Source organism: Pundamilia nyererei, unplaced genomic scaffold, assembly GCF_000239375.1.
Source record: "Pundamilia nyererei isolate P.nyererei 1_Seehausen unplaced genomic scaffold, PunNye1.0 scaffold00249, whole genome shotgun sequence".
Classification (NCBI taxonomy): domain Eukaryota; kingdom Metazoa; phylum Chordata; class Actinopteri; order Cichliformes; family Cichlidae; genus Pundamilia; species Pundamilia nyererei.
Window position 1 is genome coordinate 299,721 of NW_005187650.1, and position 14,501 is coordinate 314,221.

The 14,501-nt window shown below is 40.4% G+C and overlaps 2 protein-coding genes across 3 annotated transcripts in view; both read left to right on the top strand.

Annotated features, from left to right (window-relative positions):
- Positions 1-886: 886 nt before the first annotated feature.
- rom1a (retinal outer segment membrane protein 1a) lies at positions 887-6,179 on the top strand. 2 transcript variants are annotated; one of them, XM_005749543.1, is made up of 5 exons: positions 887-1,015; positions 1,267-1,503; positions 4,278-4,708; positions 4,844-5,090; positions 5,230-6,179. In XM_005749543.1, the coding sequence occupies exons 2-5, from the start codon at positions 1,354-1,356 to the stop codon at positions 5,437-5,439; spliced, it is 1,038 nt and encodes a 345-aa protein (XP_005749600.1). In that variant the 5' UTR covers positions 887-1,015; positions 1,267-1,353; the 3' UTR covers positions 5,440-6,179. The 2 variants fall into 2 exon arrangements, with proteins under 2 accessions (XP_005749600.1, XP_005749601.1); XM_005749544.1 differs by lacking the exon at positions 887-1,015 and adding an exon at positions 1,041-1,192.
- Positions 6,180-7,484: 1,305 nt separating this feature from the next.
- The window catches only part of frmd8 (FERM domain containing 8), a 10,980-nt gene continuing 3,963 nt past the window's right edge, over positions 7,485-14,501 (top strand). The window contains exons 1-9 of the mRNA XM_005749545.1: positions 7,485-7,956; positions 9,188-9,285; positions 9,416-9,583; positions 9,700-9,801; positions 11,058-11,116; positions 11,437-11,603; positions 13,522-13,737; positions 13,818-13,941; positions 14,037-14,186. Of these exons, the coding sequence (XP_005749602.1) occupies positions 9,195-9,285; positions 9,416-9,583; positions 9,700-9,801; positions 11,058-11,116; positions 11,437-11,603; positions 13,522-13,737; positions 13,818-13,941; positions 14,037-14,186 (1,077 nt within the window). The 5' untranslated portion in view covers positions 7,485-7,956; positions 9,188-9,194. The remainder of the gene's footprint in view (positions 7,957-9,187; positions 9,286-9,415; positions 9,584-9,699; positions 9,802-11,057; positions 11,117-11,436; positions 11,604-13,521; positions 13,738-13,817; positions 13,942-14,036; positions 14,187-14,501) is intronic.

Here is a 14,501-nt window from a genome sequence, read left to right on the forward strand (position 1 = left end):
GAAAAACGTCTGAAACTTATAGCATTGCTGTCACATCTATTTTATTTATGGCCTATATCACATTTTAAAGAAAAGCACGTTTACATTCCAGGTCTCCAAAAATTCCAGTTTCAAAATACAAGAAAAGCTGAAGGGTGTGTTTTGTTGCACTGACTAATAATTGTGGAAAGCAAAAATGTCAATACTTACCCTGTATTTACTTGATCCTGGATTGATACCAAAATTAGTACAACAGTAGTGATACACTTTCAGATGCCTTTTGTGAACTGTAATAAATCATCATCTCACTGTATACATGTTCTGATTAAGAAGGTGGAGACAAATATTCATTGTAGATTTGTTTGCTTACATATAAGAGGAGTTCTGCAAAGTCAGAGCAAATGAAAGAGACCATATTGACCAGAAATATTAATGGAAAATTGGTACCAGTATGGATGAGGAGGTGAGAATGTTTGCCACCTTGGGACCATGCTACTTGGATTCAGAGTATTAGTCAGGCAGTAATGAGAGTTGGCTACTCTTCCCCTCATATATTACTACACAGAGTTGAGAGCCAGTGACTCTGGGTCCAATAGAGGACTTTGACTGTTTCTCAACCTGTAGACTTCTACATAATGGCAAATTGAAAATGGAAATAAATATTTAGACCTATTTGTCTAAATATTTTTTTAAATCTCATGTAATTTTCTTGTACTTTGTAATTTTTTCCAGTAGATGTGTCCCAAGTGTCTGCATTACACAGATAATGACTTGTGTATTAATAATACCTCCCTGTCAATTTCAATTTGGCTTGTCATCCATGTCCCTCTGTATGAGTGACAGATGCTGAGCAGACAATGGCCTGGATCCACAAACCAGTTTAATAGGATAGGTAGGTATTAGTGGTAAGACGCCCCCCTGCATCCAGGTTTACCAAATCCAGTGTGCCAAATCCACTGTGTGGCACATTGGACGGTACACAGTGGTTGCTGGAGATAACTGGACTTTTTTTCAGAATCTTTTAGGAAAAAATAAAGTAAAATTTGACCCACCAACATCAGTTTAATTGAAGATGCACCACTTGTGATGTAAAGCTCTAAAACTCAGAAGTTTCCAGGGACCTTCTGCTAACCTCTCTACTTCTTAGTTTGGTTGTTTGTTTCTCACAAAACTACTGTTTTGTGTCTGAACTGTCCTCACACTGTTTATACAGGTGTGTTTCAGTTCTGCCATCTTCATCTTTAAGCCTTTGGAGTCCTCCCTCTCATCTCTTCTCCTCTCTCACAGCCAGAGCACAGCATCGTCCCCCGCGGCCTCGTCGCTCTCCTTCCCCTACCCCCCGGTGAGACCTGGTAAGATTCCCCCGCTGCAACCATGGTGGTAATGAAGATGAAGTTCCCCTTTCAGAAAAGGGTGAAGCTAGCCCAGGGACTGTGGATCCTGTCATGGTGTGCCACAGTTGCTGGGGCCACGACCTTCACCCTGGGGTGCATCCTCAAGACGGAGCTCCGCAGGAGGGCAGAGGTACTTAAAATTTGACCTCCTAGAGTGAATACTTTCTTATACTTTTTGAATTTACCCATTGTAGGATGCCTGAAAATTACTACTGGGTAACTACTATTTGCATGAAATGTAGTATTAAGAGTATGCATAGTTACTGTAACTGTGTGTAATGGGAAGAAAGTCATTAAAATTATTGTTGTCTGCAATGATAACTATTACAAATAATGTCAAATAATAAACCACTAATAAGTGCTAATATTTCTAATCTCACATCAAGTTGTGCATCAAATATCAGGGACGCTATATTTAATTGCCTAAAGAATCTGATTATACGCTATAATACCAGGTGTGAATATTCCTGAGTACACTCAACAAATGCCTTCTGTGTTGGGTTTTTTTGTTTTTGTTTTTGTTTTTGTTTTTTTAAATTTTACTAGATTTATTTTCTGAGGCAGATTTTAAATAAATTGAACATGGAAACATGTTGAATGTAGTTTTAAGATGAAAAAATTATCTTTAACCAGGAAATGCTGGACATTCTGCGGATTGAATGTAATGTTTCCAGGTTTACATAAAGAGATGTTATTATTTTTTTATTTTTTTTTATTTTTTTATTTTTTTTGTGTTGGGTTTTAACTGTAGACACTAGATTTTCAGGGAAAATGCAAAAGGAAAAAGTCTTAGAGGATAAATGAAATCTCCGTGCTAATCGGCAATCAACACACCTGTGACCCACTTTGGATCCTGACTCATCATTTCATAAATTAGGCTCCGTCAGTCTTAATTACCCTAATCCCTACTGCTACTTAAAGCTGTCACCATAGCTTTGTATGATCAGTTTTATTATAACACACGCTTGGAATGATTGAAAAACGCAAAGAAAATATTATCTTATTATGTAGATTACAGTAAAGGTTTAATCCCATCATCAGAGAACGTTTGACTGAACACAAGACTTTGTTGTGTTTTCAAAATGAAATTATTTTTTTAAATTTCCATTTTACCAAAATGAATCTCTGAGGATGTTAGTTTGCTTGACATATAGCTTCAGGAAATGTGCTCTACAAACATGTTCCATTGGAATCACATTTACCAAATACATAAACCAAAGACAAACCAAAGACAAATAGTGCAGCATTCAGTAGAACCTCACTACCATATTTAAAAGGGAAGTGGCTGCAATTTCATGCAGTTGTGGTGTTTGTGTCTGTTCTGTGTGGTAGAAGTGGATAACAAACTGAGTTCTGAGTTACTAAATGTACGACAGGTATCCTTGAACGATACTTTTAAGCCCCAGCTGCTTGTGGCTCATACATTCTGGTCTAGTTCTTCATTATGACATTTAGCATCTGACAGTAATGCTGACAATATGTTTTATTTCTATATATATTTACGCACATTTACAAATTGACGTCTCTTCATAAATAAAGGTGGAATCCTTTTAAGCCTTCTAAGCCTCATCAACGCATGTTGTGATGTCAAAAATGTTAACTTTCATTTCAGGACTGTACTCTCCGCATTAGTGTCTATATATTCAAAATAGTAGGCATTGGAGAAGAACAGTCTGACTTATTAGAGGAGAAAATTTGGTTAAAAAGTTTGCATATACATGCAATTATGTTTATGGCTGTGAACATAAGCTCTCTGGACATTTTATTAGACATTCACCTGACACAACTGCTTTTTGCTTTTAAGAACTGACTTAATTATTCATAGCAAAGTTTCAACATGGTGCTGGAAACATTCCTTAGAGAGCTTGGTCCATATTGACATGATAGCATCACACAGTTATTGCAAAAATTTTTTGGCTGCACATCCATGACTTGAATTTTGGTGTTGCATCACTCCCAAAGGTGCCAGATTAAGATCTGGTGGCTGTGGAGACTGTTTGTGGACAGTGAACATTATCATGTTCAAGAAACCAGTTTGGGATTATCTAAGCTTTGTGACATGGAGTGTTGTCCTGTACAAGGCCACAGCCGTCAGAAGATGGGTACACTGTGATTATAAAGGGATGGACATGGTCAGGAGCATGTAAGCTTTGGGGTTTAAACCATGCTCAGTTGGTACTGAGGGGCCCAAAGTGTGCCAAGAAAATATCCCCACATCATTACAACCCCAAAACAACAAAGTAAATCATTGATACAAGGCAGAAAACGAGACTCACCCGACCAACATTTTTCTAGTCTTCTGGTGTTCAATTTTGCAGAGGCCATGCAAATTATAGCCGCAATTTCCTGTTCTTAGCTGACAGGAGTGGTACCTGATGTGGTCTTCTGCTGCTGTAGCCCATTGCTTAAATGTGTTGTGCACTCAGAGATGCTCTTCTGCATACCCTGTTTGTAACGAGGGTTCTTTTTTCAGTTACCATTCCTTACCTGTCGGATTGAGGTAGTCAGGCCTTTCTACTTAAACCTTTAGTATCACAGAGACATTTTCAGTCATGGTTGTGTAGAACACCCCCCCCAGTATATCAGCAGTTTCTGAAATACTCAGACCAGGCACCAACAGCCAAGCCACTTAAGTCACCTTTCTTCTGATGCTCAATTTGAACTTGAGCAAGTCATCTTGACCATGTCTACATGCCTAAATGAACTGAGTTGTTGCCATGTGACTGGCTACTTAGGTATTTTTGTTAACAAGTAGTTGAACAGGTGTACCTCACAAAGTGGCTGGTGAGTGCGATTTTCATAGAATTTCATACTTCACTAATTTTGTTTATTTGTTCTGCATAATTATTGAAATAAATTTGAATGGTTTAATATTCCACACATTGCTGTGTGACTCACTTTCAGGTAATGGATAACCAAGACATTCATATTGTGCCGAACACCCTCATGATTGTTGGTCTCGCCTCCTTGGGCATCAACTACTTTGCATCAAAGATCTGTCAGGATGCCCTGGACGCTGGGCGATTCCCTCGCTGGAAGAACTTCTTGAAGCCCTACTTTGCCGTCTCTTGCTTCTTCACCGTGCTCATGCTGCTAGCTGTCATCATGAGCTACGCAATGAAGGGCAGTCTGGAATCTTCTCTAAAGGCTGGCCTGAGGAATGGCATCCGCTTCTACAAGGATACAGATACACCAGGCCGCTGCTTCCAGAAGCAGAACATCGATCGTCTGCAGATGGAGTTTCAGTGTTGTGGGAACAATGACTTCAGGGATTGGTTCGAGGTCCAGTGGATCAGCAACCGCTACCTCGATTTCAGCTCTAAGGAAGTGAAAGAGTAAGGGGCTGGAGGGTAGTGGGTTTCACATTTGTGCATATTCTTAAAAAATGAAAGAGTTTGGATTGAAAAAGTGTGACTAAAGAAAACAATCATGTAGTAACAGTGTTAGTAATCCCTCATTTGTTTCTATAGCCGCATCAAGAGCAACGTGGATGGCCGTTACTTGGTAGACGGAGTCCCATTCAGTTGCTGTAACCCCAGTTCTCCACGGCCGTGCATGCAGTATCAGCTTACCAACAATTCAGCTCACTATAACTATGATTACCAAACCGAGGAGCTCAACATCTACCTCCGGGGGTGCAGAGAGGCTCTGGTCAACTACTACATGGGCCTGATGAACACAATTGGGGCTGGAGTTCTGTCAATTTTCCTCTTACAGGTAAGCCCGACCATGATTTCAGGCAGAGATTGTGGTGCCACAGTGACCTTGTAATTTATAAAATGTGAGACATACAACACTGGGTTTTAAAGAGCTTACCCTTGTCTAACTTGCTCCCCAATCGCTCTCACTTTTGCAGGGCTCTGTGCTGGTGAGTTTGCGCCTCCTGCAGACCGCCATGGAGGCAGTGGCAGGAAAGGAAAACACTGAAATCGAGACAGAAGGGTACTTGCTAGAGAAGGGAGTGAAAGAAACCATCATGGAGTATCTCGACCCTGTGCTGAAGTTCCTCCTGCTCAAAAACCAGGTCGAAGAAGGGAGTGCTGCAGCCACAACAACTCCCACCTAAACCACATTTTACATCAAACATCACGTGTAAATAACTTGTACAAGACGGCATCTAAGGAATGATTTCAATTTTTAAAAAAGAACACAAATAACAAATTTCTGTAAATTTCACAAATTTAGGGATAGTGTTTTTGTTTTTTTATTGTCAGATGACCATCCACCCATCTACTCTAATTCCCAGTCAAATTCTATCTTGGTGTCTTTATTGCCAGTAAATGTACCCATAGCAGCTATGATTAATCCAGTTTTCAGACACTTGTACTCCTTAAAATGAATAAGATGCTTAAAATAATGCGAACTTTTTTTTATTGTCTATCACTTTTATTTTGCCTGTTATTCACTGCACAAGATTAACAAATCCTTGATTGTTTGTTTACAGTCCTACAAATATATGCAATTACCAATATTGCTTTTGAAAGTGGTTTGGATTATAATTACACACTCACAAGACTTGTTTGTCTCAAACGCAATAAAGCAGTCACCCATCAATCAGAGGATAAACATTAATCGAAGAGCAAGTGTACAAAAATTATATATTTTGTGGAAGATGTAAAGCTGACTGTAGAGAGACATGAGGCACAATGCTCTGCTGCGCAACAGGATTATGACAATAATATATAAAAGATGACTTATTAAAGTTTGAGGTTACTAAATGTCTCATGGAGTGGAGTTGTTTTCTTATTTTCTTTGTGATGTAAATACAGCACGCAGAGACATTAAAATACTTCACTTGTCACCTTCCATGACAGTGGCTGTGAGATAGCACTTTCTCCTCGCCTCTCTTCTCTCACTCAGTGAAAGGAATCAGATTACAAAGGCTGATTAATCGTTGTCAGTAATGCAGTGAAAGCCATCGAGTGTGTCCTCTGTTCTGACACCTTAGCTGCCAAATCCCATTAGTTAATACCCAGCCTGCTGCCTTAGCAGTTAGACGCCTGCGTCAGGTGGCTGGCAGATGAACGGTGAACCATATGAAGGCTTTGTCTCCTTATACAAATTTGAAAAGGTGAAAAATAATAATACTGAGGCTGGTAAAAGGGAAGACTGGTAAAGCTGAGAGATAATCATTCAAACACAAAGTTATATAGGCATGCCAATATGTAATGTAATGCATTTTCCTAAAACTGTACAAGGCAGTTTATTTAAAAAAAATCACTTTACTGTTTACATACATGCCTTTTTTGCACATTACAAATTGCAGTATTTCCATCATGTTATTTACACCTATCAGGCATAATTGATTATCTATTCATCTTGGCAAGAGTTATTGTGTGGGATAAATTAGGGAGCAAGTGAACATTTTGTCCTCAAAGTTGATGTATTAGAAGCAGGGAAATTATGCGAATGTAAGGATTTGAGAGAGTTTGATAAGGTTTGATCAGTTCCCCGGGTCTCAATCCAGTTGAGCATCTGTGTGACGTTCAGGGCAAACAAGTTCGATCCATGAAGGCCCCATGTCGCACCTTACAGGACTTAAAGGATCTGTTGCTAACATCTGGGTGCCAGATACCACAGCACACCTCCAGGGGTCTAGTGGAGTCCATGCCTCCATGGGTCAGCAAAAGGGTGACATGTGACAAACGCAACTTTAGGCAGGTGGTCATAATGTTATGCCTGGTCGGTGTATATTTAGAGTCACTGTTTTTAAATCTGTTGAAAAGATTCATGACTCTTTATTGTCATTATGCAAGGATAACATAATTATGGCAATACTCCCTGACATGGTGCATTAAACTTAAATAACAGGTCAATATACTGCCAAGGATATATACACATACAATTTAAGAAGTCTATAAATATGGGGAAATACAATGGGTGATATTAAACTGTGAGTAAATGCAATCCAATAAATACCACTTTGTGAGACATGGGTTGAGACTGTATCAGATCAAAGTTGATTCATGAGGACGTCTGAAGCTGTGACTGCGTGGAATCGATTGTATTACCGCGGCTGTAATCTGTTTTTCGCAGGTAAACTTAATGACAGTCAGCAGATAAACAGAATTAATCCGGTGCCTGCTGAAGTACAGCTGCGATTACGTTTCAGTCACGTGACGGGACGACGCACTCTCTGACGTTCGCCTCATTTCCCCGTCATTCTGAGGATCAAATATTTTTGACCCGATCTCATGTGAACGACTTCAAAGTGTACACTCTATGTCAGTCAGTGAACTTTCAAACTACCTCCAGATGGAACATGTATGGATATTCGCTTCCAATTGCCTCCGCGACTGTTTAATTTAGAAATATTTGAATTGCTGTGGTTAAAAAAATCTTCTAGCTTGGCTGTCACACCCAAGTAATGAGGAACGGGTTAGAATAATCAAGTCGTTCGGGAGTCGCACAATTTGAAACTGTTGCAGCTGCTAGAAGAGCTAGTTCAGGGTAGCTGGGAAGCTGTGGTGAGGGCAATAACAGCGGGTTTTTAATTAGTTGGTGTACTTGGCCACAGTATTTACAAAATCAACAGGATCCCATCGAGAGAAGCGAGTGGACGGAAACTTACAGGAACTGGCAGGTAGGTGGACAACAGAGACATTGGAACATAGTAGTTTCATCACTTGCTATTAATAGTGGGTCACTCTGTTAAACAAAACACACACAAAGTTAGCCAATGGGCCAGATAGCTTCGGCATCTAAATTGTTTCCTACTGGCAGATAAATGAAGCGCATTAACACGTCTAAAATGATCGCAGTGACGTCCAGTGTTGGTAATATTTCCGATGCCTAGCTTATTTAGCTAGCATGGTGTTTTCAACTGCCTTTTAGATAATAGTCTACGCAATTCACTTTTTGTGTGTTGAGTTATTCTCTATAATGTCACACAAATTTAATCCCCGGCTGAGTTTGGGGCAGCCCTGTTAAAACTGAGGAGCTAGCTATTATTTTATCCACGGGCGGCGAGATGTTGCCCGTTTCAACGACGCCCGTGTTTGTTGTCTCTCTGTAACGGTATGAAGGCTGTTCTAGAAATGTTCGAAGCCACGTTAAAAACCGTAACAGTTACATGTTGGTGCTCACGGAGCACTGCAGTTGAACAGGGTGAGGTCAGCAGTCGACTGACTGGATGTAGTGATCGTATAGGATCATTCTCGGGTTAAAAACACGAGGTGGCGCTGGGTTATGTATTGAACCCTGACTTTTGTGTTGAACAAAATATAATAGAAAGAGCACCAAATGGAATAAAGTGATAAAGATGCACCCCCTATTATTGTAGGGTCTACCTTACAATATAAAGCTCCTTCAGGCGACTGTTCTTGTGATTTGGCGCTATACAAATAAAATTGAATTGAATTCCTGCTGGTCTAGTTATCTCTGAAGAGGTTACTTAGCTGTAATGCTTTGTTTAGAGATATATATTATGTGGCTATTCCCAAGCTATTACACACATGTGTAAGAATGTCAGTATAAGCAGCACACACGCCTACACCGCTTTGCTGGCATTTCCTTTTAGTATACTGTTGATGAATAACTTGAGAGTCCATTTGAGTTGGGAGTGGGACTGTAATAAATTGCAGGTGTGCTGCCTCTGTTGCCACTTCCGTGTTCAACTGCGACGTGTTTGTGTTCCTCAAGTGCAGTTTACAGTATTGTTTTGATTTTCACTCCTGGTGATTGTTTTGTCTCACCCATCAGACACTTGGGTAGATTTCTAGCCATCCCTTCCCGCTGCATTGCTCCTCCCTGTAAAGAATCTTGTCGTGAGTCTGTGTTGTTACTCATCTGAATTTTTGGTGTTTTCATTTCAGGTTAGAGATGGAAGGAGATGAGTGCAGTTTTCCTCCAGATTCATCAGATGATCACTCGCTAAGAGGAAGTGTGGCTTCCTCTGCAACACTATCTCGTGGTATGATGTCAAACAGTCTCACCCAGATTATTTTATCGTGCAAAAAACCCCCCAAAGTAGTTAATCTATTATTATTGTTTTTGTTATTAATCTCTTTGCTTTTTTTTTAAAATTATGTTTGTTCACACAGCTCAAGATGTGCTTATATACTTGTTTGGTGACAGTGCAGTACACTTAACTCTAGAAGGGCTCGGCACTGTCACCGTGCAAGAGCTGGGCCGCAACGTTCGTGAAGCTCTCCATACTCCTGAGTCTGTACAGGATGTTTTTGCCTTCTGGCTTTGCTCTCCACTGCTCGGTTAGAACCCCAACCCTCCTCCTCATATTTCTATCACTTAACTGTATTATGTGATATCACTTGATATGAGTAAAACATGCTGCTGCATAACTTTTTTCCTCACTCCCTATCTTCAGAACTGCAGTTAAAGACGAGGCATCAACCGTACAAGTTGTGTCGGCAGTGGCACGACTTGCTGTATCGCTTCACCGAGGCTTCAGAGGAAGACATTTCACAAGGTCAGAGTTTTGACTTGCGTGCGCCACCAAACACTGGACTAAAGAAAAGCTGTCAACGCAAGAAATCTAGTTTCTGTAATGAAAGCATGACTCGAACTTTGTACGGGAAAAGGGTGTTGCAGTGTACAAAGAGATGAAAGGAAAGATAATGGCTTCTGCTGCTGAGTGGTAGATTATTCTTGTAAATCCTTCCTAATAAGATAAAGTAAAGCTTTTTGCTTACGGAGTATGCCCTCTTGTTGCCATAAATCTTACAATTAAACAGCTGCAATCCTCTACAGACTGAAGAATGTTATTCTATAGTTTCTAATACACTGTAGTTACCAATGAGCTGCACGTAAACATCAGTCCAGTCTAGTAATTGGCACTCTCTGTTTGCCTTAAGCTGACTTCTGTCACCAGCCTGGTTTTCTGCCTCCAAACAAAGCATTTTTACGTGCTGACAACAGCTTGTTTCTTTTTCTGCAGCTGTTTCCTCTTTATTTCCAGCTTACTTATACGTTAATGGTGGTTGCTGGCTTACTCGAGGTAAATAATGGATAAAAGGGCTGTCAGGTTTGCTTGGATGTGATAAAAGAGAAACATGGAAAAGGAGGCATTGACATGAACTGCTGTTGTTGAACAGGAAAAGAAACGACTGAAACGGCTAGAAAATCAAAGTAAATATGGAACAAGCATTTGGAGGAAGAGAAAAACAGACGTTATATTCCACACTTTGAGAGATTATGTGATCCTTTTAGGATTACAGCAGTTCTCATGAGCTAAATCATTAGCATCCCTTAGCATGTGTTATGCAGAACAGAATAGCAAAAGTTTTTACAGTTAGTTACTGCTTGTGTTAAGTACAGCACATTTTAAAAGAGTTGCAAGTGGGGTAAGAGGCACTGACTCAGTCTGCTGTTTTTTGTTTCTTTTCCTGTTTGTTTTTTTGTCCTAAAACCTCCCCCTCAGACGATCAGCCCACACGTTTGCAGTGTGGCAGGTGCTTTTAGTCTACAATGACAGCTTTCCACTAATAAAGCATAAAAAGTATCACACAGGTATTGTATAATCCCTTAAAAGCTGTTACTTTTCCTGTGGAGTAAATTCCACCCACGGCACAGGACTGTGAGCCACAGCAGAGTGGGCTTGAGGGGACTCACATTGTCTTTCTACCCTCACTCCTCCACACTGGATGATGAGGCTGATTGTCATCCAATGTGGACTTGAATACTTCGCGAAACAGTAAAGCATGATTGTCCTCTGCCTTTTTACAGATGAACCATGTCTCCAGTACAGGCGCAGTGTGTTTTATCCGAAATCTAAAGAGCTGCAGGTATTCTTAACTCTGCTACAACTTAAACTAATCTTAGAATGGTGGAAACGGTGTTATACTCCAGGGGTAACCGAGGTCTGCATTTCATTTTTCTGAAGGTTTTGTCTAATTTATTGACTTCACATGGCTTGTTAAAACTAACAGTGTTTCCTTGTGTTACAAACATAGCAGCAAATTAAAGTTGACGACTCATAATATTATGTCAAATCAAATCAAATGAAGCTAAATGAAATACAAATTTTGACTTAATTAGACAAAAACTCTTTTTCAGTTTCAAATTTAATGTGCTTACTGGGAGTTACTGTCTCACTCCTGTGCAGATACAAGAGGAGGGAGTGTTGCGACTTCTTTATGAGGAAGCCAGGAGCAACATCCTCACCGGTCGATACCCCTGCGACCCTGAGCATTGGACTAGTCTTGGAGCTTTGTCTATTGCTCTCGATGAGGGAACTAGTCTGGACAGCCAACAGTTTACTACAACTATAAGGTGAGAAGCAACTGCTTATAAATAACTACACATGATGATGCTAGGGCGAATTTGTTTATGTTTCATGTGCCTGAAAGAAAAAAGTATCGGCCGATATGTCTTAAGTCTTATATCAGTTGTGCTTCTGGGTCTGAAATTGTAGCTTTGGGGGGGGTAAGTTGTGAGCTGCAAGCTTAAGGAATGGTTAGATTTTGTCAGTTTCAGTCATTTATCTACAGGACAATGACAATTTGAAAGCAATTGTTTCTTCCTACTTCAGTTATATCTTCCTCTTTACATAATAGAAAAGGAAGAAATCGGTCCCCAGACCCTACTGATGTTTATTTTATGTGTTTTGTTAGTGGTCTGGCAACATTCAGTCATTGCCTTATTCACATTATGTACCCTCCACCTAAAGTAGTTAAAATAATTTTTGCTTAAGGCCTTCATAATTTAGTGGGATTCATTTTTTTTAAAACACATTTCTTAAAGCATAGATGGAAGAGAAGGAAACTGCAGAGTCAGTGAGGTTAATACATACCTGTGAAAGTGAGCCAGTTGCGTGCCATTTCAGACAAGTAATCCTTGCTTAATCTGACTAAGTTTTTCCCAGTATTCTACTCTGTGTATGTTTACTCTTGCACTTAGAGAATGTGCTCATACACGTTCACGCAGACTTTGCAGTTTATGCAAAATGAAACAGTATCTCTCTTCCATTTATTTATAAAGAAATGGTCGATCTGCCTTTCATAAATCTGTCAGACTCTGAGATGATTCCTTTCTACTGCACAGCCTAATGTAGTAGAAAAAATAAACAATGTAAAAAGCACCACCCAAACCATTTCCCACAGCCTGCATATTCCTCAATTAGGGATCTGATAGACTGAGTAGCTTTGAGTGCTTCACTACAGTCTATGACAATGTGATGCAGTCCTGTAAAAGGTACACAGATACTGTGAATAAGGTCAGTCGTCCTTTTGTTTGAGAAGCCTTTTTTTATATTAACAGTTGCCAGAACACTGCAGTGTTTTTCTAAGTACTTGTTGGTGTGCAGGTGGGATAAGGCATTTCTAATGACAACATTCATCATTGGTTTCTTCTCTGTCAGGTTGTCTAAGAGCCACTGCAAGTGAAGTACTAAAAATTGACACTGCACATACAATACAGCATTAGGTATATTATTATCAGTGTAACCTATCTACTCTTAGAAGCATCTTACAGGCACCCACAGCTACACAAAAACATGCATATTTATAGACTTTTTAAGGAAGTCTTTGCTTATGGAGTTGCAAAATCCTACTGTGTGTTTTTATCTGGTGTCTGAACTTCCTGCCTGCTGTTTCAAAGCAATTTACTGACTGATCCATAAGTTTTATACTTCGAAAGATAATCCGATGTTCTTACTGCATGAACATAAACAATAATGCTGCACCCCAACCAGTTTAAAAATGAGACGAGATACTTGCTTTGTCCTCTACATAAAACATTTTCGTTAACTGTCCAAAGTAGAACAAAATAGATTCCTATGATGGCCGATGACGAGACAAAGCCGGGCAATTCTTTGAGGCATGTTTATGGGTTATTTTAAATCTAGATGCTCTTATCAGGAGATTTCTACATAATTATATGAAATAGATTCTGTAAAGGAAGTAGTCCTCTTGCACTTAAGGAGCGTGTTTATCTAAGAATGTGAGTGGTAGCATTTAAGGAGGAAAGGTCAAAAACTAGAGCTACACTCTAGACAATTTAATTGGGAGATGAGTGCATTTTGTCCTTTGGTCTCACAAAAAGTCACAGTAAGACGCGCTGCGAAGAACATTTAAATGAGACCAACATGAAAGGAAGAAAGATTGACAGTTGGGTAAATTAGGAAAGAGGAGCAGACGAGAGAAAATGCTTCACAGATCCGATGCAAACCTCTGTCCTCTGTTTTCCACAGGGAGAAGAAGCTGTCTTCTTATCTGCCTGCACATGTCACCATGGGGAGCGGAGGCTTGTTCTCTACTTTGCGAGGGAAGTCAAGCCGTCAGGTCGGGCTGGAGCAGAACCTTTTTAAGGAGTACAGTAAGATCTGTACATCTGCTGGAAGCTCTCCCGAGCCCACGCAGCTCCTACACCAGTACCTCAACACTTGTCACACGCTGCCTTATTATGGGTATGATGTAGCATAATGACACATTTTTGCATTGTAATTTTCCACAGAAGGCAAATGATTAACTTTAAATGTGAAAACAGGTGCGCTTTCTTCTTTGGGGAGATTGACAAACCAGCGCAGGGGATCCTGCAAAGGGGAAAACGTAAAGCTGTCAACATCGGGATCTGCCTGGAAGGTGTTTATGTGATGGATGTCAAAGAGAAGGTGAGCAGTGATTCACACCTTTAGTAAAACAGCAGCCACACTTGCTGTGGTTCTCACTCTGTTTCTGTTCCTGTTATGGAAATGTTTTCCCGCAGCACGTGCTGCTTGGCCTGCGCTTTAGTGAGCTCTCCTGGGACCACAGCTACCCCGAGGAGGAGGGGGATTCACACATCCTGTGGCTGGAGTTTGACGGAGATGAAGACGGCACTCCTGTCAACAAGTTGTTAAAGATCTACTCAAAACAGGTAAGAAACTTTTTCCATCCATCCATCAGGGCTGAGGCATTGTGGCAGCAGCCTTAGCAGAGAAGTCCAAACCTTCTTTGTGTTCCCCTCGCTGCCTCCTTCAGCTCACCCAAGGGGAACACTGAGGCATTCCCAGGCCTTGGGGAATCTTCTTGGTAGGACATGCTCAGAATATCTCAGTTTCTAGTAGACATCCTTGTCAACTGGCTCCTTTTAATACAGTGGAGTAGCAGCTCAACTCTGAGCCCTGAACTCCTCACCCTATCTTTAAGGGAGAAGCCTACGCCCATTTGGAGAAAGCCTCTATCCACTATC

Excerpts from the sequence above, each read along its gene's own strand:
- rom1a (XM_005749543.1), top strand. The coding sequence starts at position 1,354 with ATGGTGGTAATGAAGATGAAGTTCCCCTTTCAGAAAAGGGTGAAGCTA. Across the intron at positions 4,709-4,843 it reads AGCTCTAAGGAAGTGAAAGA|CCGCATCAAGAGCAACGTGG; the intron begins GTAAGGGGCTGG and ends TTGTTTCTATAG. Across the intron at positions 5,091-5,229 it reads TGTCAATTTTCCTCTTACAG|GGCTCTGTGCTGGTGAGTTT; the intron begins GTAAGCCCGACC and ends TCACTTTTGCAG.